Genomic DNA, 27,452 nt, shown 5'->3' with positions numbered 1-27,452 from the left:
CCACAAATTGTCAGCCTTCAGAATATTAAGGGATGAAACTCTCCAATGAATTAAATTGTGTCATGAATTTTTGGGGAAGTCAAGTGTAATGGTTCCTTCTGGTCTAAAACAAATCTGTAGATTGCTGCAGGCATTGATTTCAGTATTCTCTGTGATTGTGAATACAAGCACTCAGAGAGAATCATTCCCTTTTTCATTTTTCTGTGCAAGCTGTACTCTACAAAGGCGAACATGCAAGAGGATAGCACACCAAGTGACTCTGCATTATGCCATAGGACTGGACATAAAAAAAGTAGGGAGGGAAGCCTAACTGCTAGTGGCCGGAGATAGAAAACTGGTCTCCCAGGTCCAGGACTCCAGCCCTGCAACTCCGTTAACAGAAGTAATGTGGGATCTACAAAAATAATATTAGTTGAACCTCAGTCTCTAAAAGGAAAATGAGAAAGCTGGATTTATTAATATTTCACCTCTTTTAAGACATAAAAGGTTGTTCCCAGCACTGGGTGCCCTTTTAGTTGTCTTGTACTAAAAATGTCTTAGAAGTCTAAACTCCAAAGGTGTCTCTTTCCTTCTTTGTTTTTCAAGTACTCACAGTTATTTCAACAACTCTTCACGGATAGCTGTAGTATCTGATGTGTTAGCAAGTGAATTACAGCAAGGTTTTTGTTTTGTTTTCAAATGCCTCCAGGCTGATTTCACTGACTAGTTAGTAGTGTGTGGAGACCACAACTACCACAGTCACAGTTTTCTTTGGGGAAGCTGGAACTTGCTGCCAAATTGATCAAGAGGGGGAGACACAAACACAGAAGTTGCATTCAGAGAAATAAGCCTTCAGAGTACAACGTTGTTACTGTATTTTGGGAACCATGTGGAAGTGAAGGGAGATATTAGTCCCTGGGGTCTGAATTTTTTCTTAGTGGATGCTTATGTCTTTCTGCACTTGGGGAAAGACATCTACTCAGAATTTAAAAGAGAAACAAAAAGTAAAATCATGGGCTCATTGCAGTCTGAGTGACGTTAGGTTTGATTTCAATGAGATCCAGATTTCATGCTCTATGCAAATGTGCTACGTGTACATACATTAAGAGAGTCTGTTAGACAACAAAATGTGATTAAAGCAACCCTCAGTTGGACCACAGGATTATGGTAAAAACCCCTATAATGTTGTAAATTAATTATTCTTTCTGTTTTGTTTGAACATTTGCACAAGTCTCTGAATCAGCTGCTGGGAATCTTGACAGAAACCCTCCCCTGGCTTGGTTATTGGCCATTTACATCTGCTTGTTTTTTTCAGATTCCCAGATGTGAAGAGCATAGAGGTAGAGGTGTGGGGAGGTGGTGTTTAGAGAACTGCAAGCTCACCATACAGGAATACATCTCTGTGGGGAAGTGCTCTGTGCTAGTCAAGGAGGGTTGGTACTTGAGGAGCATTGATGGCATTCCCCCAAGATAAGGAAGTCGTGCACATCACAGAATCATAGAATCATTTAGGTTGGAAAAGATCCTTAAGATCATTGAGTCCAATCATTAACCTAGTGCTATTAAGTCCACCACTAAACCAACGTCCCTAAGCACCACATCTACACATCTTTGAAATACCTTCAGGGATGGTGACTCAACCACTTCCCTGAACAGCCTGTTCCAGTGCTTGATAATCCTTCTGGTGAATAAATTTTTCCTAATATCCAATCTAAGCCTCCCCAGGTGCAGTTTGAAGCCATTTCCTCTTGTTACCTGGGAAAAGAGACTGACACCCACCTTACTACCACCTCTTTTCAGGTAGAGCTTCATCTGTAGAGCTGACTCAGGTGTTCCTGGTGATGAAGAATAGGCAAGGAAATGTATAACAGCGTTGCATTGATTTGAACAGTAAATTACACTTAGCATTAGCCAAATGAGAAATATGCTCCCTGTTGGGATAAAAGCAGCACAAATATGGAGAGAACAGATTCTTACCAGTTTGTGTTGGTCAACTGTGCCAACTATTGTATCACAATGTTAATGTTTCTGATTTTATGCTAGGGATTTTAAATATGTGCTCTGTTGAGTATGTGTATTCACTTCTGTCACTCTTTTTGGTCACATTTATGGTAGGAGACTGTGTATATATGGCAGAATTTATTATAAGTTTCAGCGTGCGGTCGTTCTCCACAGTGGCAGTGTGCTCAGTTTACCTGACAAGTGGAACTTAAACACAGGAGGAGTTCACATAGCTCTTGTGATCTAGAAGGATACTGAAAAAGATGTTGTGTGTCTTCACAATGATGACACACAAATAAGAAGTGTTGTCCAACACTTGAAAAAAATCCCAGAACTTAATTTAGATGCTGCTCCTGCACTGGTAAATTATATATGCCCCTGTTTTCTCCCTTTGATTACCAGAGGGAAACATTGGATTATGTTATCAGTTTGTTCCATATACAGTTTAAAGTTTTGCTTCATCAGAGTAAAACAACACAGTATGCCGTAGGGCCACTCTTACTGTTTTTTCATGAGCTTCTTAATGCCTAGTGGTTAAGTGATACTCAGTTAAATCTCTTATACCCACTTACCATTCTGTTTACAAATGCTTGTCTAACAGACAATTTTAGATTTGACCCAAGAGTTACATGATGAGAGGTAACTGAGCTGAGTGCATAAATTCCCAGTCACAACTCTAAACCTTACTCAGATGTGAGGTTATGCTGCTGTTGCAAGAAGACAGAGCTTTTGGCTGTAGATTTTTGTTGGAGTGGTAGCAATAACATGTTTGACACTTGTTTAGCATGCTTCAGTAGCTAAGCAGATCGGGAAGAGAATGAAGGCTTAGAAATTAAGTCATTAGGTAGAAATGGCAAATGTAAATCGGTGCACTATCACTAGCTCAGATGTGTAACTAGCCATTTAGACCTGGATACTATACAGCTGCAACTCAGATAAGCATCTGGACTTATCCAAACTTTTAAACTGGAGATTGCACGTGAGCAAAAACTAATACAGATATTCTGGATTTCCAACACCACAAAAAGCAGCTTTTCTTGCCCATGTAGTGTCACCTCATTTAAACAAAAGGCTTAGAAATTATATGTAACCTTTCTGTTTGTGGGAATTTACCTCTTGGTGGGATCAGTGCAATTTATTTCTGAGGGTCGCAAATTGGTGTTTATACTGTCTGCTATGTGTAAAGACATCTTTTAAAATAACCAGAACTTTAATTTCACTGAAGGAGCTCTCCTGATGCACTTGCTCAATTTATGTTTTTTTTCTCCTTCCTGTGCCTACTTTGATGTCTCTTAGTAGTCTGGTTCAGCTCTCAGAAGGCGCCAGAAGAATCTGTGGTACCATGGTATAGTACAGGGCAGGGAGAGTTTCTGGTAGCAAGAATTATAAGGGAATTCAAGGATGAAATTGTTGAATTACTGATGATGATGTGTAACAGCTCATATAAAACTGCTGTTGTACCTGAGGACTTGCAAATATGATGCAAGTTTCAGAAACCCATTCCATGCAGAATGTAAGCTTTTGGGTGGCATCTTTTTGCTAGGCAAATTAATAGAAACCTCAATATAAATAATATAAGAGGACACCTCATACTGTAAACTGCCTGTAAAGTGTCAACATCATTCCTTTTTAAAATCCTTCTTTACAAACCTGCTTGTAAGGGTCAACAAACATCTGAATAGCGATGTTTTAATGGACACGTTTCGAATTACCAAAAAGGTTTTCACAAAACCCCTTGGCAAAGGTTTTTAAGAAAACTAAATTGGCATAAGGGGATCCTGATATTCCAGAAAGATGCTTGTGAGGTAAGTGATCTGAGGAAGTTTGCTAATGGTGTTCTCTAGGGTAGTGGGAGCAAAGAAAGACCAAAACATAGGGAAAGACCTTAATGAGACTGAGAAGCCAGACAACAAATAGTTGGTGAAGTTCCATCTAGACAAATGTAAAGTGATGGCACACATTGAAAACTTCACAAAACTTCACATAGAAAGTAATGTGCTGTGAATTGGCTATTAACACTTGGGAGTGAGATCTCAAGTTTATAATAGTGACTCCGTGTAAACATCAGCTCAGAGTTCAGTAGTGATCCGCCCCTGAGTATTGTATAGGTTTCCTGTTCATTTCTTCAAAATATTTGTTTGAATTTATTAAATTGTAGGATTGAGAAGGGCAACAATGATGCTCAAAAGAATGGAATGGTTTCTGTGCACAGAATGACTGAGCAACACAGAGATAACCTGGGGTGTGGTACAGGTTTTACAAAATTGAGTTGCAAGTTAGAACAAAAATTGTTTCTTGACACAGGAGATTGAGATCCAATGCCTACAATGCAAAGAGTGCAGACTGTTTTACATCAGTTCAAGGGGTGACTATGCAAGAGAAAGTCACCGGGATTTAACAAATACACAGAAAACAGCTGGCTCTGGAAAATTTTTGGTGGAAAAATATGTGAACCTTGTGAAAATAGTTGGGGGAAATAGGATGTATGTTTGTGCTGCTCTTGTTCTCTTGGTAACTACATATGATTGTTTTGGGGGATGAAATGATAGCCTAGATGGAACTTCAATAGAGTTTAGCAGTACTACGTTTTTGGGTTGTCTGTCACTACATTTGCATTTTTAAAGTGCTTTGAAAGTCATTGTCACCAGTCTCAGTAGTTGTAAAGTCTCATGTTTGCATGTTCTGAAATCAGGAAATAGTAGTAGTAGATTACTGCTGAACCTGTCCAGATTCTGTTAATCCTTCCTCACTTACACCACTTGAGTGGTTTTAAGGAACCTCGTTGCAAAAAGATAGCAACTTCAACTTTGTTGGAAAGGCATTTTTAAATTTAAATTTTTATTAAAGCAATTGAAATAGGAGAACAAGACTAAAAGGTTGTTAAACTTAGTTATGGCTACCAGAGCACTGTGAATTGCTTTATTAATTCCTCCTGTAGCATAAACAGCATAGTGCAGATTTTTATTTGCATTTGTAGTAGCTGCTAGCTTCTCTTATTTTTTTGTTTTATAGAACTGGTTTTTAAATACTGGTGCTCCCCACTGGGCAAAGTATGCTGCGTCATTTCCTAATATACACCTCAACAAATTACTCTCTCCCTCTTTCCTATTCCTTTCCTCCCTGCAATGAAGAGGACAATTTTGTGTAGTGATCTGAGATCAGTTTACTCTGCAGCATTAATCTTCTAACAGAGAGATACTATTTTATTTTTCCAGCATGCTGTAATCCATCCCAGTTTCTGATATATTTAAAAGCTATTAATTGTTAATGTTGCACTTCTTGAATTCTAATCATGACCAGACTACATGCGGGGCTCCAGTTTGGGAAGGATCATTAGCTTTTCCCCTGGGGATCCCGAGTGGTACTTTCTGGAAGCAGCGTGAGCTGTATTATTTGTGTAGATTTTGTCCTTGTGCTGCTACATCTGTTTGAAATTGGGACTTTATGCGTAGTCTGCGTTATATGGTTTTGAACTGCACTGCCTAACGCTAGCGCTGTGGATTGTTATCTGGAATGCACAGAGGAGTCATTGATCACCGCTTCTTTTTCCCTTTTTATTTTTTTAAACGGGACTGCAGACGTTAGTGGGTATTTTTGCTATTTTCTTTTCACTGATCTCAGACACTTCAAATGGTTGAGGTACTTCTCAGTATTACTCTTTTGTTCTAGTTTACCTGATCTAACAATTAGTGGTTAAATTGAAAAGCAAAGCATATCTTCCATTTAAGAAAAAAACCCTATTCCTTAATTATACAACAATTTTTTGATATATGTAATGTAGTAATATATATTGACTGGTATATGTATTATAAAATGGATGCTCCAAAAACTTTTAATCTGCATGTATAATTGTGATGTACCATTTATTGCATCACCCTGCATAATATAAGTCAAACAGGTTTTTTGTTATATTTTAAGCTTTTAAACTTTGGACTGTCAATATATTCTAAAAACAGAAAAAAAGGAAATAAGGATATTTATTATAAGAGGGTTTTTTTAGACTATCACATAGTTTGTAACAACACTTTAATCAGTAGTTCATTCTAGACAAGGGGTTTTTGCTTTTGTAATTGTCTTAATATGGTACCCCTATGACAATGAAATACAGTATTTAATGGCAAAAGCTGATAAAAATGATATCATCTTTCCAGAAACTTTGTTATCAATGACATTTACAAAACCATGCATTTGGTTTAAAAGGAATGTAGCAAGAAACCTATGGAGCTGTAGTCCAACAAAATTAAGTGAGTGTTTAATGTTAAGTAATAGATTATCAGAGAATGTCTTTTTAGGCAGATATGATGCAGTATGTTTTTATTGAGCTTGTGTATTTGTGTATCTGCATATATGTGAAGAAAATCCTCATTAGTACAGGCTTCTCTGGAAGCTTAAATGTGTATTAGGGGAAAATTACAGTATTTATCCTCAGGTTTAGAAAGTCTGGAAGCAGCTAATTTACTGTTACAATTCTTTAACTAATGAATCAGTAACTTTAACTTTTCTCTCTTCCTTTATTAATCAGCTTAGTATCAAATATATGACGTGTACCACCCAATATTAAACAGCCAGGTTTGGTCTCTTCAAATAAAACTGTAAAGGAAAAACAATCATCATTGTGAACTGCAAAGCAAGCTTCAGAAAAATACGACTTTATAACAAATTGAAATATTTTCTCCTGAGCTGGTTTAAAAACAAGGTTGGAAAATGAGCACTTTTCTTGTAGATTGTAATTGTTTGCCCTCTTCTCTTCCAAATCCATTTCTCATCTTAAATAAGGATGGAGGACCACTCCTGCAGAGATGCTCGTAGGATAATTCGAGTTGAAAGGGACTTCAGAGGTCATCTGGTTCAGCCTCCTGCTCAGAGCAGGATCAACTGTGAGATCAGACCAGATCAGATATTCTATTTGAATTAGAAAAATATGTTTGAATCTTTTTGAGTCAGGAAATTAATTTTAATCTGTATCCATGCCATGTTAGGAAAAACGATATATTATGCTTGAGGCCTCAACAGAGTAGCAGTTACAAACTCAGTTTCCCTAACATCCAGTGCCATTCCCTAAGCTCCAGCAGTGTTAAAAAGAGAGCTCTCTGCCACTCGGAGGATGTTCTAAACTGGGGACCAACAGGGGTCCTGATATTTAGCAAAAAAGTGATAATCAGTTCCCAGTTCCTGAAAATGCTCAGTCAAATTTAGGATTAATATATTCAGTGCTTCACTTATCTTACATTCTTCATAGTGTTTTCTGGTGTGGTCACTTCAGTACCCTTTGTTGGTGCAAACACTCCCTGTGTGCTCCTCCAAACTCCAGCCTTCCTATGGGCTCTGTCACTCATCTGTTCTGCACAGAAATGGGCATTGGGACCTTTGTTCCCAGCAAGTGGTGTTTCTAATAGAGCCTGTAAAGGACCTCCTCTCACGAAGAGGTCTTCAGGAGAGAATATTTTCCACGTAAGTGCTAATATCTATCACTGAACAGAAAAAACAAGTAGAGAGAAATGACAGTGATTTGTTAGGGGGCAAAAGTGGTTTCTTGTAATGTGTCTGTTGGATCAGCAGGTGATAGGGAAAGGCTTTCAGGGGGCTCTTTGCAATTCAGACGTGACAGTGGGGCCCCGCAGCATAGACTGTGTGCGGGGTGCGGGGAGAAACTGTTTAGTAGCCTGGGGATGGCGGTAACAACGGAGCTGCCTTTTTTTCATAAGCTCTGGCGTGCTACCAATTCTCTAACGTATGCTAAATCTAATTATTATGAGGGCTGAAATTTTATTTCTTCCTGTTTATCTCAAAAAAAAAGAAAAAGAAAAGGAAAAGCTTCCAGCAGACATTGTTATTTTTCATTTTTATTCTATACTGTATGTTGCCCTAAAAAGTTGTAAATTGATTGTTGCTTGTTCTTCAGATGGATCCTGTGCAAAAAGCAGTCATAAACCATACATTTGGAGTCTCCATTCCCCCAAAGAAGAAACAAGTAATTTCCTGTAATGTTTGCCAGCTTCGCTTTAACTCTGATGTGAGTATTGGCTATTTTAATTCCTTTTTTTCTTTTTTTCCAACTGGTACATTAGATATAATTAATCTAAATCTCTTTTCTCCAGTTCTGGCTACATTCTGCTCAGCCTGCTAGACTGATCATTTGTCTACTCAGAGGTGGAAGTCCATAGAGTTAACATTGCTCTTTGATTATCTTGAATGGGTCTGGCGTGATATCTAATGTCACGTCCATTGTCGATATCCCATTTGGCAGTCAGTAACCTCCAAGATGCACTGCAAAAAGAAATTAAAAAAAAAAAAGAATGAGAGCAGACAGAAAATCTTCCCTTCGAGTTCTCTGTGTCATACCCACTCTTCTCCCAGAAGAAATATAATTTTCCTGTTGTTCCTACATCCTTGCTGATAATGTCTTTTGATTTCTTAATAAAGTCACTCTTCCGGTAACTTTCATTTGTAATAAATACGAACATTTATTTCTAGCTGTCTTTTCGCATATGATAAAGTTCAAGGAAACTGCTTTCTGAGGTGTAATTAAAAAAATACATTACAAAAGAGTACATTGACTGATACATTTAAAATATATACCCAACTAATGTTTTTCCTCAGTAGCTTGAAAATGAAAGAAATTCAAGAAAACTATGTCTACAAAAGTTATGACCTTTAACAGTTTAAAAATATGTGTTTGTTCTGGGAGACGACTTACTAATGTCATTAAGCTTATTAAAAAACCCCCCAAATTCTCATATATTTTTGTTGATCTCACCTGTAAGAACAAATCTGTAAGTGATGTGTTTAATATTCTATATGTTGCTGTTACAACTTCATTCTCAGAAATAGTTTGCTTTCAAGTACTTGGTGCTCCTAGAGATTTGGAGTAAAACACCCATACCTATTACTCTGATTTTCTCTGCCTCTACCATTCCACTTTGAAAAGTGTCTTGTAAAGTGGTTTCAACAGTTTGGCTTTCTTGTCTAGTCTGGTAAGGATTCTGAAGCAGTGCTATCTTAACCTTCAGATTGATTTCTAAATCTGTCATCTTTTGACAGGCTTATTAAACTTTCTTTGAAGTGGCAATACCTACTTAGATAACGGATTTCAAGTGTCATTATTTAAAATTTAATTCACTTGTTTCCTCTTTAAGGTTAAGATTTAAGGTCAGAAAAATCTTTCTGCTCTGATACTTGATCCAGATACCTACTTTCACTGATTAAAACAAAGAACCAATAAAGTTTTTAAAAATTTCCCTAGGCTCCATGGATCTGAGCTGGACCTTACTCCATCAGCAGGGAAGCAGCTCAGCCTGTTCCTGCTCTTCCCTCTCCTCCTGAAGTCAAGGTTCCTCTGATGGGGCTTGTCCCTAGAGGAGTCATTCTGTCTGCACTGACATTCAGGTGAACAAACAGCACTTCAGGCAGATGGATTGAATCACCACTTAGTGGCTCAAAACAAAAAATGAGCTGAAATATTATATTGGTTTGTACATCTGCCAACCGAGCAATTTTACCAATCTAGACTTACGCCCTTTTTGTTCTACTTTGTGAGTATCATATTCTGCTTTCAATAGTGGCATCACAAAAGCATGGCAGATTATAGCCTTCTTTCTTCTTCTGGAGCAGGTGTATTCATACGGTGTCGTTCTCCTTTCTTTCTGAACGTGATCAATATGCCCAGTTCTAGTTACTAGAAAATACGATCATCCTTTTGTAATGGATGACTGCATGAAGAGATGAAGCATTAGGACTGTGTCACTGTTAGTGATAAAATGCAGTTCCTTACTTTCTACAGCAGTTTGCTTTACCACGACACCCACAAACAACATGGGAATTTGATTTTAGAATGCACTGAGATTCTAGTAGTGTTATTAATACCGGAAAATGCTTAAATATAAATTTAAGTTTCACAAATATTTCATAACCACAACTTACAGGAATTTTTGGAGAATGTGTTTTCGTAGTGTAGCACTTCTATTTTAAAAGCTATCTAGACTTTCTTTGGATTATTCAGCTTCTCCTGGGAAGCTTACATAAGATTTTAAATATATCCTCCAGGTTCAGTCTTTTGGCCTTAAGAGTTATTTATCTGAGTGTGTGTTGCTTTTTTTTTTTTTTTTTCCTGAGAGAGCGAGATCTTATAATATTCAGCTATTATTCTCACCACCCCCACCATCTCCCCATAGTCTGCGTTGTTGTAATTTCACTGAGGCACTGCTAATGGCCTTTCAGCTAAGATCTGCAGACTCTTACAGTTCTTTCTTCGTTTGTTAAAAGCTCCTTCACAGAAATGAAAATCTGAACTCTTTGCTTGTATTTTTCTTTTTGGTCACTTTATAACATGAAATTATGCTTCAGAGGTGAAGTGGTCTCTGCAATCCATCTTGTGTTTTGTGGGTTGGGGAAAAGGGAGTCAGATTTTGTGAACCTTGTAACTGTTGAATCTTTCAGTGAATCACAGAATCATCTAGTTTGGAAAAGACCGTGAAGATCATCTAGTCCAATCAGTTCCACCATGTAACATCCTAAGAATGTATTAAGAGTCTTTTGGGTAGCATCAAACACTGATAACCTGCATAAAAACCTCGAGCATAGCACATTGCAGAGTGAGATTTGTAGTGCAGCCACTTCACACTTGCAGTTTCTTCTGGCTCTACAAGGCCAACATGCTCCTTGTTGTTGATGGGCATTCTGTTTCTTTGAACTTCCTTTGACCTAAATTACGCAAGCAAAGGAAATAAAAATGACAGAAGGAAGCTATTAAGTAGTTTTCTTACTTTTGTTCTCCTAAATGAATTTCAGTTGCATGATGTTTGATGATTCTGGCCTGATTCTGGTAGTGCTTTATCTATTCCATGAGTAACATACGGATCAGTGGATGTTCATCTGTGAGAACAAAATTGCTTTCCTTGCCTGCAATCTTTCATTCACACTGTGGACACCCATTGGTCTGGATCAATAAATCAAACATTCAGACTCATCAGTTTATAGTTGTCAAACCTTCCCCTAGATTAATACAGTAAATTGCAAAGGTTTCAGTTTTCTTCTGCTAATGTGTCTGCATGTTTAGCTTTAGTGAGAATGTTCCGGTATCAAGATTCAGAGGCAGGGATCTGCAGCTATCTGCAGGAAGAGAAAGTCTGATACTAGGGCTGGAAGGAGATTTTTTAAATGGGTTGTCTCCAATGTGAGAGTAAACATCTAATGTTGAAGTATTGCTTTCTGTATTTTGAAAAATAAAAAATTTTAGGATAATGCTGTTTTTCTTCTACCAGATTATAATCTGAATAGTGTTTCCTAACTGAATTCTACAGTACAGTCTCCCATACTTTTAAAGAAATTTTTAAAAGTATAACATGAAGAAAACATCTACGTACAAACTGAATTTGGTCTAGTTTTAGCCTGACCCATTTATCTTCTTCCAAAAAATAAATGATGGGGTTTGATTGATACTCATAGGCATTCGCCATCATACTCTGTCTATCATTTCCTAGAATTCATTAACTGCAGTTTTGAAGTCAGTCAACAGTCAATTTGGAACTTGTGTTTTTCTGATAATAAATTATGGCATAAGCAGTTTGACCACCCCTTCCAAGCTCTGTCAACTCCAGCAGAAACTGTAGTACAAAAGAAATGATCCAAAGTCTTGAGAAAGAGAAAAATAAAATGCCATCTCTGTGAAGTAACACCAAACTAAAGTTGTTTTAATAGCCTGAATTTTGAGGTCCCTGAGTGGGAATTTTATCTACGATAGTAGTATTGACCTGACAACAGTGATAACTGAGGTTACTTCAACAGTGTTTTTCACATGATCCAGTTAAGATGCTCTAGCTGGTACTTAAGGTGGGTTTGGGTGCCTAAACCTAACTGTCTTGTCATTTGAGTATCTGCTGTACCTGGGATATCCACACCAGGCAGTTGGAGGTGAGTTTCTAGAACTGAATCCCCACTTACTAGGTTTGCCTTCTATGTTCTTTTTCGTTTGGTTTGTTTTTTTTTTTTTTTAATTCTTGTTGTGGGGTTTGGTTTTTTTGTTTTTTTTTTTTTTTTTTTTTTGTTTGTTTTTTTTTAAGAGGTGGAAAGCAGGATTTAGTGAGGAGAAAAAGCATTAAAAGAAAAAAGGGAAAGTTAATTACTCTCAATATTATGTTACCAGAAAACTGGAAAGTTAGTAGAGCTCTCAACAACTGGAAGTGAAATGGCAAAAAAGTGAGGAGGGAGTAGAGAAATGGCTTTTTCCTAAACTAGTTGTTAATGATGGTAGATATCAGGAGTCAACTGCTGTTGAATTAAATTGGAAATATTCAATTTAGGGAGGATAGCATTATGAAGATTGGCAGTTGATGAGACTGATTAGTCAGAATAGTCAATGAGATAGTTGCTGCAGCCTGTTTAAACTTTATTCTGTTATACAGAAGAATTTATATTTTTTTAAACTGTGGGGTTTTTTTTAAAAAAAAGCACCATCCATTAATAGTTACAGTTGGATTTGCTCCAGTATATTAGAATGAACACAGATGTTTCTATCTTTGCATCAAAATACCTTTTATCGTTTTATCTTAACACCATTTTATCTTTTAATTTCTATCTGATGATGAAACAGTATGTGTTCCAGTGCAGCAGTGACTAGTGTGTCAGTAAAGTTCAAGCTATGGTCTTGTGTTATAATCCAGCTCAAAAAAAGAGAGAAACATCTCAGTTATGTTTACTACCACCAGAGACCAGGCAGCAGAAGAGGAAGAATCCTCTTCATGGAACAGATTGTGATAGTGAGTCAGATTTTACGCTTGCTTAAAGGCTACCAGAGCAAGAGACGTAACTGTATTCCACCAAGAGGAAACAAGCATGCTAAGAAAGATCCGTCTTAGCCTTTGAAAAAAATTTTTTTTTTTCGTTTTAAGAATTCTGGGATTCCTTCCAAATCCATGGTATATCTATGTGGACTATAGATAAGCTTTGCTAAATAAGTTTTCATATTAATTACATAGGTCTGACTTGTTGATATTAATTATTAATATTACAGACGTGCTAGCAGAAACAAAAAGCAGCTTGAGTGACTTTGCTGAATCCTTATGATACCCGTAAGAGGGTCCAGTAGCAACAGGGCAAGGGGAAAAATGCCTGTTTTCTATCTCTATCCCATGTAGATTCCTTCTCTGCCTACCCTTGGCTCATTTTTTCCCATTTCTTCTGGCCACCAGATGAATCTGCAGCATCTCCTGCAGCTGCTGTGTGGCGGTAAGTCCCTCCAGCAGCTGTGGAGCTTTGGCCAGACTGTCTCTGAGATGTCTGTTATATTCTGTTATGGCATCTGACACTGTAGCTTGCAGCCATAAGAGAAAAGTGAGTTGCAGTTGCAAGGATGCCTGTTTGGCTTCTGCAGAATTGCTTTTTTCTCCATATCTATGAATCATCACCTTATGTGTAAGTAACTTCTCTCTGCTCTTCTCCCTCTTTACTTGTACTGATAGCCCAGAGTTTGGAGCTTGAGCACTATACAGTAATGTCAGTGCTAATCCAGTCCCTTTCCTCAGCAGCCGGACCTCTTTGTACTCCAAACTCACATTATGTCAGCAGTGCAGCCAGCAGTCCACATGGTTTTTTATTTGTTTTCTTTGTTTGTTTGTTTTGTGGTGGGTTTTTTTGAAAACAGAGTTTATCATCTGTTGGTCACATCTAAAAGAAATACCTGCTTCCCTCTGTGCACTTTCTGTTTCCTGTAGGAAGGTCTTTGGCTGCAATACAGCCTGGTAGGTACCATCTTGTTGATAGGATGTCATTTGATATTTAAATAAACTTGTGTTTCTGCAGCATGTTGCTCTGTGAGTAATGACTGTAAGTTGGTACTGCTTTTTGTTGTCACCTGTGAAGACTCAGAAATCAAGAAAAACACCTTGTAGGCTCATCAGAAAAAGCAGATGTAACAGTTTGGCATTAAGAGATGCTGAAGGTCATCTTACTGTTTATTGCATTTATAGCTAATAAAAATGATGTGATGATAGTGATCATCTTTTTTTAAAAAACAGGAAGGCAAAGTTTTGAAGTTTAGACAAGTATTACCTAATGTTAACTTTGCAAATTTGGATGAATCACTCGTGCTGTCAAAAAGATTAACACAGAATAATCAATAGCATCAAGTCAGAATCTACAGAACTGTCGTCTTTTGTCAAATGTTTTAAGTTTTTTCTATAAATAAGACTATATATATTGATTCTTTGGGTATGGAGGGTAGTGAAGTGGATAGGAGGTAATTAAAAGCATAACTCTCAGGAACTTGTGAAGGTAATTTTCTGTTTTGTAGACAGAACTGACAAAATGATGAAAGTTGTTAGCTCCAACATGACAGAAATATTGCACGATTATACAGTACAGGGTTATAACATGCTGAAAGTTCTTTTCAGATAACAGCTATTTAACAGAGCTTTTAACTAAGTTTGAGATATTTAAAATATGAGTTGACTACTTCTGACATGGCTGATGTTCACAGCTTTGTGATTTTTCTGTGTCCTTTTCAATAGTAATCTACCTTAGTATTTGGAGCAATTAGGTTTTAGAAATTTGTTAAGAACAGAACTGAAGAAATAATGCATAGCTTTGATATAACAGATGTATGAACTCTTCAGTTTTGCAGATTTCTTCAATTACATCTGATTAATATCAAATGAGATAGAACTAAGTTTTTCAACACCACTTCCTAATTTATCACTTTGTGTATTTTTTTAATTAAAGTTACTATTCTAGTCTAAATTCTTCTTAATTTATGTGCTCCTCACATAAAGATGTATACTCTTACAATATGGTTCTAAGAGGTGAACTATGTGATCAGACATTTGGTAGACGTTTCACTATTTGAAGGAAGGGAGCTGTGTAGTTTAGGACATGCTGTGAATTAAAATGACAGTATGTTATGGATATAAACACCTCTGTGCTCCTCCAATCTTGCAGTTAGCTAGATGCCTCCTCTAATAGGACCACTCCCATTGCAGCCATGCCAGGAGAGCCCTCACGGGGGTGGTGCACACTCTTCCTTAAACCCCTTCTCCTTACTGCCTCATGTAATGCAGTTATGGTTAGCCTAGCTACTTCCACACCTCCAAAAACAATGATGATTTTTGTACTTGAGACTATGTAGTTATGGTGGAATTCTGTAGTTACCAGGAATTCGAGAAGTCATGGCCTTGCTTAGATCCATGCTTTTACAGGAATACTGTTACTTATCTTCGAGCACTACTTAGGCCTTATTTATATCTTTCAGACACAAGTTCTGTTGATTTCAAAATAAGCTTAAGTAATTCAAGCTAGTGATAATTTCAGATAAAGACCTGAATATTATGAGGACATTGTAAGTATTCTGAAATAATTATAAAATAAGGAAATTCTGTATCAATGATATGCCCTCTGGAATTAGAATCGGCTTGATGTATAGAAGTGGGCAGGTACACAGGTGTTGAGAGGTGGTCTTTCTACAGCGTATGTTATGACTGTATTTAGGACGTTACATTTTTTTTAGCTTAAAATTATGTAAAACTTTTTATGGTATGCAGGAAGAATTTATCTTTATAAATACTCCAGAGCAGAATACATGTTTTCAAGATTATTACGTATCTGTTAAGTCTTCCAGTTGTAAATTTTCTATGTGGTTGAACTGTTACTGGCAGAAGCTTTTGTGGTATTTTAAACAAAATATTTTTCATCGGAGATTACCACTGTATTGACACCAAATTAGTACAGCATTTGTGATAAAATTGCTGTGGAGAAGACTTCTCATGCAGGGCAGAATTCCCGCTTTAACAAGATGTAGTAGGAGGGGAGAAGAAATAGGAGCTCCAAGCCACCATGTTCAGTTCCATTTAGTTATGGCACTCACCTAGTATTGCAGAGCTTAAGGCATGAACCTGGACTTCCCATGTAGATACTTCAGTCTCCCTTTATTTCTGTATTTCTCCTTCCTAATGTCATGCCGCTCTACATATATGTAATTTTATATATTAATTGTCAGACTGGATATTGTGGTAACAGATTCAAGCATTCAGCTTAAGCGTTGGCAGTCCAGTGGTCTTATTTCCATCAAGGAAGGGCTACTTCAGCTGATCATGAAGAAACCTGAAAAAAGTCTTGATGTCACACATACACCCTGAACCATCTGATTTAGTCAAACCTTGCACAAGGTTGTCATTGAAGTGATCTGGTAGGTTAATATTTCGTCTCTTTATGTAGTAATAAATTCAGTTAATTACTCATTCACACACCAAATAGATTCTAAAACTCAGTCACTTGTGAACTGTCAAAATGAATAGTGATGATTTCAAATATACTGCCAGTCATTGCTCCTGATGGGGATAATTTCCAGTAATCTTTTGTACTGCAGTCTTACCTGAATTTCAGTTTGCTTAAAGGTAATACCACTATCAGTGAATCTGTATGATCTGTCAGTTTCCTGGTTATCTGTATCTTTCTATATATGCATATCTGTACATATACGCATAGTTAAGTTTACGCAAAGTAAAGCTACCAGGGTTATTTTAAGCACTATAATATGCTAATGATATTCACATTTATTTTAGAAGGCATGTTTACGTGTAGAAGATGAAGATTTGCATTGCTGATGTTTTATTAGATGCAGTGTAGTATATAAGGTTAACGTGTTATGTGCAGTCTCACAGTTTAAGATCCTGATACTTAAATTTCAAACTTTGTAATTTGGAGGTGAAAGTAGCAATTACTTTAGATTTTAAATAAAATGTAACCTTTGAATCATTTGTGTGTCTCAATGAAATACATTTTTAGAGAGAAAAACTTGTCCTTTCTTACAACTAAGTCATTAATCTTTATACCATAGAAGGCTTTATTAAAAAAAAAAATTAAAAATTACTTGGTTGGTTTCTTTCATTACTACTTAAAGACTCTGGACAGAACTAAAAATCTAGATTGCTCAGAAAGGACAAGCATCCTTCCACTGTTTTAAGGTGTAGAAATTTGAAAAACAGGAGAAAATTGCATATTTATTTGTCTGACAATGATATCCTTAGTTATTTGCAACTGAATTAAAAATACAGCTTTTCACTAAGCCACACTCTTCTAAAGATTTGGACCATAGATTTAGTGTCTTAAAATATGCATCCTGTTGGTCAAAAAGTAATGCCAGGCAAATGCACAAACACTGTTGGGGAATTTGGCCTGTCATTACAAACGTATTTTTGCATTCTGGTATTTAATGTCACATTTATTGCAGCTTAAAGCTTTTCCTGTTCATTAAATCTTACTAGGCAGAACTTGATGACTTTCTATACTTTCTAATAAGTAGGGAGATTCCATTTTAAAATGTTGTAATGTGTATATGTCAAGCGAGTAGACCACAATCAGTTTTAGAACCAAGTGGAAATTAGCTTTTCCTTTTAGGTAGGGAGTTCTTTCATGTGAAATATTTTCTTACTGTACCTTTTCAAAAAGTGTCTTCCTTAACCTATTAAGCATTTTGTTTAAAAATTATAATAATAGTTCAATGGTGAAATTTAATTTTTATTACATAAGCAATAAATTTAACTTTTTTTGAAATAAAAAATATGCCGATAATGTTGAATTATTTTACTCTAGAATTGATTCACCCCTACAGTAAATACAGCCCTATACACTGGAATAAATTATTATGCAGTTAAAAAGCACCGCAGTACATGAGTACAAAGAGATTCCTTAAGGTTACCTATCTTTATTTTGGCTTTTCCTAGCTTTTTTTTTATTTTCTCAAATACTGTTTTCATGCTATGGAATTTGCATTAGTCAGTTTAGTTAATGATGATCAAAAAAGTACATTCAGTATCCATTTAAAATATCGCATCCCTAAGATATTTACTCTTAATTTCATATTTTATTGGGGTTTATATTAAAACTGGTAAAATACGTTTCTTTTATACATTTGACTTTTACACCTTGTGTGTACGGCATTTCCTTTGGATTATCAGAGCAAATGAAAGTAGATGTTCAGCTTCATGTCTTAACTAAAAATGCAAATTTTGTATGTCATGGCTTATTTCAATGATGTATGTTACAGAGCTTGTAACCTGTATTGTATTGCTGTATTTGTGCCAGAAACAAGTTTAAAATGGGACTTGGAGCAAATATGTTTGCCTTTAATGTGGTACTTGTGCAAATATTTTATAAAACTAGCGTTAGTAGTGAGCAGGACATTAACAATCAGAGTAATTGGTACCAATAATAATCAGAATTTGTGTTCCAATTTCAGATTCCCATAGCCGTTCTTTTTTCTTTTGCTTACTATGTCTCCAGAAAGCTCCCAGTGGTTTTTGTAAGATGGCTTCACAGAACACAGTTCCATGCTGATACTGCGTTTCACGCACCGAAAGGCAACAGAATCAATTTATCCCATAATGGATAATAAGCAAACTCTGAACTTCGGGTGTATCTGAAAGGGTTAGAAAATAGTGCTTCTGGGGCTAGGAAACACTGCTTCAGTATCTCAGGGAATGCTTCTCTAACTTCGTGTTTGGAAAGAGTATCTGTGCTTCCATTCAGAACAGAGATGAGTTGAAAGAGCCTGAAACCCCAAAGTTTAAGAAAATACAGACACTGGAAGTGGAAACTAGGCAAATTCATTGTAGAAATAAATGTAATGTTCTTAACCGACAAAGTGAGGCACTGAAACAGTTTACCAAAGGTAGATTTTCCATCCCTAGCTACTTCAAAATTAAGGCTGGACAATTTTTTTCCCCAAAGGAGTATGGACTAGTTCAAACAATTTTAGAAAAGGTTGGTGTTTTCAGAAGCTCTGCTTTAGATGGTTGTAGCAATACTTTCTGGCCTTATAATGCACAACCATGAATTTTCATAATAAAAAGATTATTATAATTATAAAACTTAAATCAAAAGTGACTCCATTCACCATGTTTCCATGAGACTTTGCTTGTGTTTATGGAAATCTTAATTTTAATTCTGCCTGGGCTTGTTTGTTCTCGACAGGTCTAATGTACACTATATGAGGATTGAATGAAAGGAATCAAAGACTGCAGTAGGTTATTACTGATATTGCAGGCATTATTATTGCAAATATCAGCAGAAAGGCTTATTATCAAGGAATTGACTTACTAAGTCTTTCTCTTGAGTGCACTTACGTCTCTTACGTTATAGCTTTGGCCTCAGGCAGCATATGATCCTATCAACAGCACACATCTGCTCAGACCACAGAGTTCAAATATTTAAAGGGACATCATCAACTTGAGAAGGCTTGAGTGGAAAATCTTGTACTTGCTATTATTTAACGTTAAAAGGTTTGGAATGGAAAGGGTATATATACACCTCATTTTTTAGCTTCACTTTTTGTACAATGTAATGTGTGAGTAGTTTATTTAATTTTGTGGATGGCAAACAATCCTTCTAGTGCATCATGTAGCAACAGCAAAGCTTAAGAGAAATACACAAACCCAGCAACGGCAGAGAAAGACAGGGTGAGACTCCTGTGCCTGTGTAAGGCCCATCAACATAACAGGGTGCAAACAGATCTGTGCTCCTCTACCCACGTTCAGAACTGAAGAGGCCCAACCTGGAAGTTGACAAGTGTCCCTTTAAGTAGTGCACATAGTAGCAGTGGTATAGCTGTTTAGTGGTTTCTTTATAATCCTTAAATTGTGTTTGTACACGTGTTAATATTTCAGAGGTCTTAAAATCAAGAAGTAGTTTAATAGCGATCGATGAGTAGACTTTTTACTGGTTTTATAATAAAGTTGGGGTTTTTTTAAATCTCAATTTCAAAGGAATTAAAAGTAAAACTTATCTAGCAGCCTTTCTTATTAAATGTGTGCTTACTGAAATCTATAAAAAGAAAAGGTGCAGCCACAGCATGTCACATACACTATCCGTTCAAGATGGAAAACACTGTGTTTCACAGGGTGTATAATCACTTTAAGAAGCCTTGGTGTGTATGAACCTCACTCCTCTATTTTAGCAGCAGTTCTCAATCAGTTTGAATGATGCATGTAATTTTTGTGAGGACTCCAATACACTGTCTATTCTCTTGTCTGGTTCAACTGTTTCTTCTGTTCACTTTGTCATATGATAAAAATGTTATTACATGCTGTCCCAAGGTGACTGTATTGTAATGCCTATTTCTGCTGATCTTAAAACAATTTTCCTTGTTATGGCAACACTCCTTACGGAATTCAAATGTCTTAGATGTTATAGTTGCTTTTTATAAAAAGCATGTGACTTGTTTCATGGCTCACTTCATTTAACAATTAAATACATTAATCCTGATCAATTGAAGAGAGAGAACGTGTTTTTGCATGGACATGGTAGAAGTTTACTTGCACTGATGCTTTTTATATGCCAGGTGTCAAGGTGTCACCTGGTTACATGAAGCATGCTTTCTCTGAGTGTTTTAGTTTGAAATAAACTACAATATTAACTTTCTTAGTTAATATGTAACCTTCAATAGAGGCACCTAGTAGTATGTCTGAAATATTTTTTTTAGATTATGTTTAGAAATACTAATAATGCAAAGCTGTTGCTGGATAGTATGCTGTTATGACAATAGACTGCGTTTTGTGTAAAATTATGTTTCTTACCCGGTTTTGGTAAATTAATTTCTTAAGAAGTCAAGAAAAACTTTTTTTTAGCTGAAATTTCTAAGCTTTGTAGTTTGTATTAAGCATGTAGTTCCTTAGTTTTGCACCTGACAAAGTGGCCTGATTTTGTCAAGGCAGCTTGCTGAGTCAGGAACAATAATGGGGACTCAAAATCATTGAAAAAATGGGCACTTACTTACATGTCTAGCTTTAGCTGTGCAACTTCAAAAACATTGACCTAGTTTCTGAGGATAGTTTTAAGACAAAGGTGAAGTAAACATTACATCTTGATATATATTTCTGCTGTTTTGTTAGGGCAGACCAAGAAGAGTACTTTATATATAAAGCACTTTAGCCAAAAAAAACCACAAAAAACCCCAACAAAAAACCAAAAACTTCTCTCCTTCCTGTCCTTCAGGCTTCAGTTTTCTTAGTCGTTGGAAAAAATATTCAAGGCAATTTATAAAACAATCAAGTCTGATAAGTATTTAGTTTTCTGTGATTTACTTGGGTCTACTGAAGTTTATAGGTATGGTGTTTATTCATTTTAACCCTTCCTGGCTTGATCTAATAGTGAAGACATAATGTCATTAATGCCTGTTTCAATTGCAGTTAGTGTAATGATGAAAATACTTGATGACTTTTGTACTAGATCAAACAGAAGGAAAAATGGATTATTTAGTCATGTTACAGCATGGTACATCTTTCTAACTACAAGCAATAAAGACTAGGGAACATTACATGCAAATTGAGTATCATCTTTCTGAATTGGGTGTGTTTACATTTCTATAGTGCTTTAAATCTTTAAGCACCATGGAGGTGAAGAATTCCATTAGGAGTGACAGAGTTTTATATAATCTTGAAACCCCATTTTCTGAGTTACTGAAAACATGTGCCATTCATTAAAATCCTACCATTTGAATATATAAGAACTTACATCTAGGAAAACTGTTAGTACAAATCTACTAAAATTTTCTAGGTGGAATAATATGGTGCCTACTATTGAAAGTGTCACTTTTCTGCCTTGTCATCCATTGTGTTATATAGAAGTACAGAAAAAAGTGAGCCTGATTTGTTCTCCTTTGTAGAGCCAGGCCGAGGCCCACTACAAAGGAAGTAAACATGCCAAGAAGGTCAAAGCACTAGAGGCAACGAAAAATAAACCCAAAGTTGGTTCTTCCAAGGACAGCGCAAAGGCTAACACAAGCTGCTCCACCACGCCAGTCACAGCCAACATCTCTGACAAATCAGGTCAATGAAAACTTTTTGTTCTATACATTCGTTATTTTCTCCTTTTTTTGGTGTTTGTACGAGAGAATCTGGTTGCATGACAGTGATCCATGACTTGTGTTTTCTAAACTATTTACTGTGCTCTCTTCGTTTTGGTATTATCAAAGTGCTTTTTCACATCTGTGAAACATCTGGTGTCCCTGAACGCTAAAGTTGATTTATTTTTTTTTAAAAACTTGTGAATTTACTCCTATAAAGTATGGATGTTGTTCGTACAACAATAATAATGGATGGATGTGGGTGGAGGGACAAGTCTGAGATGTATTTAGCTGAAGCATTTAATGTAAACCTTTGTAAGATTTTTTTTTTTTTTTCTTTTCTGAGTAGGATAGTATTGCTAAAACAGGAAAACATGCCTACGGAAGTGTAGTGAAGCCTCATGGCAGGGATATTTCCTGACTTCCACAGCTCATTAGTGCTTCAACATCACTTTTTTTTTTTTTTTTTTCCGTATTGGTAATCTGAGGAAGATCAGTAACACTAATTGCAGTGGAGTTGCTTGAGTCTCTTTCTGCTCTGTCAGTGTTGTGTTACTGAATGAAACAGGAGAATTTCCTGAACTCATTGGCAGTGAAATGCTGTACTTGTTATCCAGGAGAAAGCACCTGCTGTGGGTTACCCAACTGTTGGTCTAATAGACTGCTTCCGATAAATTTGCTTCTGCCTTGGTAACTGTTTATTATTATCTTCACCAGAGCTGAAATCGACTCAGATGCTGTAAGGTAAATGACACAGTTTTCTGACACACACACAAGAAAATAATTCCCTATCAGTAGCTACTTTTCATCCTGATCTCTTCACAGCAGCACCAAAACTGTCTTTTTCTGGTCCTTAGCAATGATGATGCATCCCAAATTTTGGTTTGCTTCATCTAGCAAATCACATTTTAGGTTTGAGAGAGATAACAGGTAGCATTTTCAGGTAAATCACAGAATCATTCAGGTTGGAAAAGCCCCTTGGGATCATCGAGTCCAACCATCAGCACAACTCTACAAAGTTCTTCCTTGCATCACATTCCCCAACATCTCATCCAAATGACCCTTAAACACACCCCGGGATGGGGATTCCCCCCCTCCCTGGGCAGCCTGTTCCACTCTCTGACCACTCTTTCTGGGAAACATTTTCTCCTCGTGTCCAGTCTGACCCTCCCCTGTTGCAGTTTCAAGCCATTCCCTCTTGTTGTCACTAATCACCTGTGAGAAGAGACCAGCACCAACCTCTGCAATGTCCTTTTCAGGGAGCTGTAGAGAGTGATGAGGTCGCCCCTCAGTCTTCTCCTCCTCAAACTAAACAGTCCCAGCTCCTTCAATGGCTCCTCACAGGATTTATTCTCCAGGCCCTTCACCAGCCTCGTTGCCCTCCTCTGCACTTGCTCCAGCCCCTCAAGATCTCTCTCGTATTGAGGTGCCCAAACCTGGACACAGTACTCAACGAGCCATGTTACTATAAAACAGCAGCAAATGACTATTGGTCTAAATAGAATGTCAATGGAAAGAAATCTAAAATATTTGATAAATGTTTCACTCTCTGAAATATCAGAAGCAGCTTTGGTTAAAACAGCGTACTGCTCCAGTAAGAACCGTAAGAACTCAGATAACTGCTTAAGATATCAGTTAAAACTGTAGAGGATTTAACATGTTAAGAATGCAATCTGTGATAATGTAATTGTATAATGCCCTCCCCCGCCTATGCCAAAGACCGAGGGCCAAATAACTAAAGTTTCAGCATCTTTTACAGATTCCATCACCTCTTCCATAAGTCTGGATCTCTCTTGTGGTTTCTTTGCCAGCCTGTGAGATCTGTCCCTGACTTAATTTTATTCTTTTCTGTGTAATGTACCTAAAATCATTCACACCTCTACATTCAGTTTTTGATAAAATAATTTAACCAATGACAAGGGAAACCCGCTCGTGATATTTTTATATTGCTCTGTTTTGACAGTGTGGTGCTTTACACTATTAATTACTCCTCACAAATTAGACAGATTACCATCTGTGTCTGTTGGATTATGCCACTGCAAGGGCTTCTACATTACAAGTAAATCACAGTGGTGATTTAGTTAAACACTTCCTTCCCATGAGGAGAACAGTGGGGTTCTCAGTGGAGGGGAGGCTCCTCAGAGCCTGTTACTGCTCTGCAGGAGATTGCGGATGGGGCGTTTGGGAGGGCAAAAACCTGAACCTGGAATGGCAAATTCTCTGTATACGCAGGGAATGCTGGTTGTGGAGGTGGGGAAGGGCTGGGAGACTGGGGTTTTTACCAGCCTATGGACATGAGACCAAACATATTTTTTCCTAATTCAGCTAAGCTTTCCCTTACGGAGGCAATAGTTCATCTGTTCTTTAATATATGTTTAGCTCTTTAACATAATGCTTACTGCAACTAGAGCAATCACTATGTTGCTTCTGGGAATCAGTGGTGGATTTTTTTTTTTTGCTTTGGAGCAAATTAACTGATACCATTTTTTTCTGAACATTTTAACACAGTTTTCATCATCTGAGAAATGGATTATTGCTGTGTATTAACTGTGTAGGTATATTTTAGTTTTCCTTAAAAGATTTCTAATACTAAGATTTTCAGTTCACACGTGTATTTGTGGTCGTGTTTTTTTTCCTGATTTCCAGAGGAAATGAGCGTTATGGTCACATCATCTGTCTTTATCTCTGTTATTCTCTGGCCCTGTCTTCACAATTTTTACTGTATTGCCTAATGTAAAAAAAAAAAAAAAAATCATCAAGATGAAGAGGTTTTAGTGACGCTTCTATAAATTTGATGAGAATTGGCACCTGGGTAGAGGGGAAGCATTAAGGTCCATCCTGAGAGATGCTACCATGTGAGCTCTGTTTTGCTTGGCCTGCTGACTGGCCAGGCACTATGTTGGTCTTCAGGACAGGGGATTTGAGAGTGTATTTGTGTGGTGCAGGTCTGAAAAAATTGCATTAGAAGGACATAAGGTAGGGGCTACATGGAATCAAGGAAGAGAATTAAATTTCGCTATTTGTGAAGCTGTTTAACATTGGAGAATTTCCTAAGTTCCTGAGAAATGTTCATCAAGAAGTAAGTAATTCCTGATGTCCTTTTCTTGAGTATGGAAGAGAAGAATAAGCAGCTAAACAGAGAAGACAGTTTTAAGTTCTTGTGTTCCTTTGTTATCTGCTGTACTTCCACTGGTATTAGTGCAGAATGAGTAGGGAGTATTGTAGTAAACTGATAAGCTGAATTTATTATTCTTTTTATGTAGGTCTGCTAATAAAAGGACACAACAGACATGACTAGAAGCCTTTTAGATGTGCTGTCATTTTGAATGATCTGGAGCTCTCCAGACTGACCAGTTGCTATATATTGAACTTATATGTCAAGTTAAGTTTGCTACAGAGCCATGTCCTCTATGGGTCAGACGTGGCTTGAGATCCAAAACACTTACTTGTCAGAAGTCACTGTTGTAGTAGTAACTGGAAAAATGATTTCACTGTTAGCTCAGCTTGTGTGATGAATCTATCAAAGGCAAACCTCAAATTCATCCAGTACTTATTTTTCAAAACTTATGATGCAGTGGTCTCTCTACAGCTGTTTCTTTCAACTTTAGAAGTGTAGCTGCTGGTAGAGCTACAAAAGTTACATTAATCTAAGTTTTTTGGGAAGTTTCCAGAAGAATGTAGGCTCCTGCAGACAAAAGTGACCTAAGACAAAAAAGGGTGATTCTGGAAGTCGGTCTAAGCGTGACGATGCCCAGGTTGTGAGAGAGTGGTCTTCCCTGCTGATGTTAATAATACATTATGACTCAGAATTTACTTTTGTAAATTGATCCTTGGCAAATATCTAATGATAAAGCCATAGTACCATAATGCTGAGTTGACTGCAACCTTAGGTAAGTGGATATCAATGAGTTGGATTGTGCAAATTTTTCATCCTAACATGATTAGACTATTATGTGATCTTATTTTCCAAGCGCACAACTCCTCACCATTTAGAAAATACTTGTTTATTGGTACTTGTAAGTTCCTGTTCACTATTTCTGCAAACAGGAAGAAAATGCCACAGATGATGTACGATAAGGTGGTTGTTCCCCTACCTCTTGTTGGATCATGTCAGCTTGTCCTGATGAGTATTTGCTGATTGGAAGTGTCCATAAGAAACTCTTTCATAACCTGTCTCCCACACAGTTTCTGTAAGCACCCAGGAAAAGTCTAGTAATGGATATAGAACAGTTTCATACACTAGAAAATCACTACTGTGACACTGCAAGTTTTTTTGTAGCTGCTTTGAGACATGTTTACAGAACAGCAGTGTTAACAGCACTGGGAGATGCTCTTTCATGTGGAGCTGTGGTGAGTTGACTCTGGCTGGATGTCAGATGCCCACCAAAGCTGCTCTATCACTCCCCCTCCTCAGCTAGGCAGGGGAGAGAAAAATATAATGAAAGGCTCGTGGGTCAAGAGATCACTCACTAGTTACCATCATGGGCAAAAAAGACTCAACTTGGAGAAAAGTTGATTTATTATCAATCAAGTCAGAGTAGCATAACAAGGAATAAAACCAAATCTTAAAACACCTTCCCCCCACTCCTCCCTTCTTCCTGAGCTCAAATTCACTCCTGATTTCTCTACCTCCTCTCTGCCAGTGACACAGGGGGACAAGGAATGGGGGTTGTGGTCAGGTCATCACACATTGTTTCTGCTGCTCCTTCCTCCTCAGGGGGAGAACTCCTCACACTGTTTCCCTGCTCCTGTGTGGGGTCCCTCCCAAGGGAGACAGTCCTCCACAAGCCACTCCAACGTGAGTCCTTCCCACAGGCTTCATCAAACAAAAGGCTCCTTCCTTCACAAACTGGTCCAGTGCGGGTCCCTCCCACGGGGTGCAGCCCCTCAGGCACAGGCTGCTCCAGGGTGGGTCCCCTGGGGGTCACAAGTCCTGACGGCAAACCTGCTCCAGCGTGGGCTCCTCTCTCCATGGGGCCACAGGTCCTGCCAGGAGCCTGCTCCAGCGCGGGCTTCCCACGGGGCCACAGCCTCCTTTGGGCCTTTGGGGTGTGCACATATTCTGGCATGGGTCCCCCCCGGGCTGCAGGTGGGTCTCTGCTCCACCGTTAACCTCCATGGGTGCAGGGCACAGCTGCCTCACCACGGCCTGCACCACGGCCTGCACCACGGCCTGCACCACAGCCTGCACCACGGCCTGCAGGGGAATCTCTGCCCCAGCACCTCCTCCCCTCCTTCTTCACTGGCCTTGGTGTCTGCAGAATTGCTTCTCTCACATATTCTCACTCCTCCCTCCAGCTGCAATTGCTGTTGCTCAGCTTTTTTCCCCCCCTCTTGTTAAATATGTTATCACAGAGGCGCTACCACTGTTGCTGATGGGCTTGACCTTGGCTGGTGGCAGGTTCATCTTGGAGCCTAGCTGGCGTTGGCTTCATCAGACATAGGGGAAGCTTCTGACAGCTTCTCACAGAAGCCACCACTCTAGTCCCCCTGCTAACAAAACCTTGCCACGCAAACCCAATACAGGAGCAAAGATTCCCTTCCCTCCCTGTGGAAGCTCAGGATTTTCAGGATGGTTTTGCAAAGGAGTATGCATATGTGTATGGCATATGTGTATGGCATTGCTTTAGAAAAGGACAGGAGT

The 27,452-nt window shown here is 37.8% G+C and overlaps 1 protein-coding gene across 4 annotated transcripts in view; it reads left to right on the top strand.

Moving 5' to 3' along the window:
* ZNF385B (zinc finger protein 385B) overlaps window positions 1-27,452 on the top strand; it is a 181,152-nt gene that overhangs the window by 131,848 nt on the left and 21,852 nt on the right. For all 4 annotated transcript variants that reach the window (XM_074910975.1, XM_074910974.1, XM_074910976.1 and 1 more), the window contains 2 exons: window positions 7,883-7,993; window positions 21,629-21,791. In XM_074910975.1, the coding sequence (XP_074767076.1) occupies window positions 7,883-7,993; window positions 21,629-21,791 (274 nt within the window). The remainder of the gene's footprint in view (window positions 1-7,882; window positions 7,994-21,628; window positions 21,792-27,452) is intronic.

This window comes from Athene noctua, chromosome 7, assembly GCF_965140245.1.
Source record: "Athene noctua chromosome 7, bAthNoc1.hap1.1, whole genome shotgun sequence".
Taxonomy (NCBI): Eukaryota; Metazoa; Chordata; class Aves; order Strigiformes; family Strigidae; genus Athene; species Athene noctua.
The sequence above is the reverse complement of the archived record's forward strand: the minus strand, read 5'-3'. Positions and strand labels throughout refer to the sequence as shown.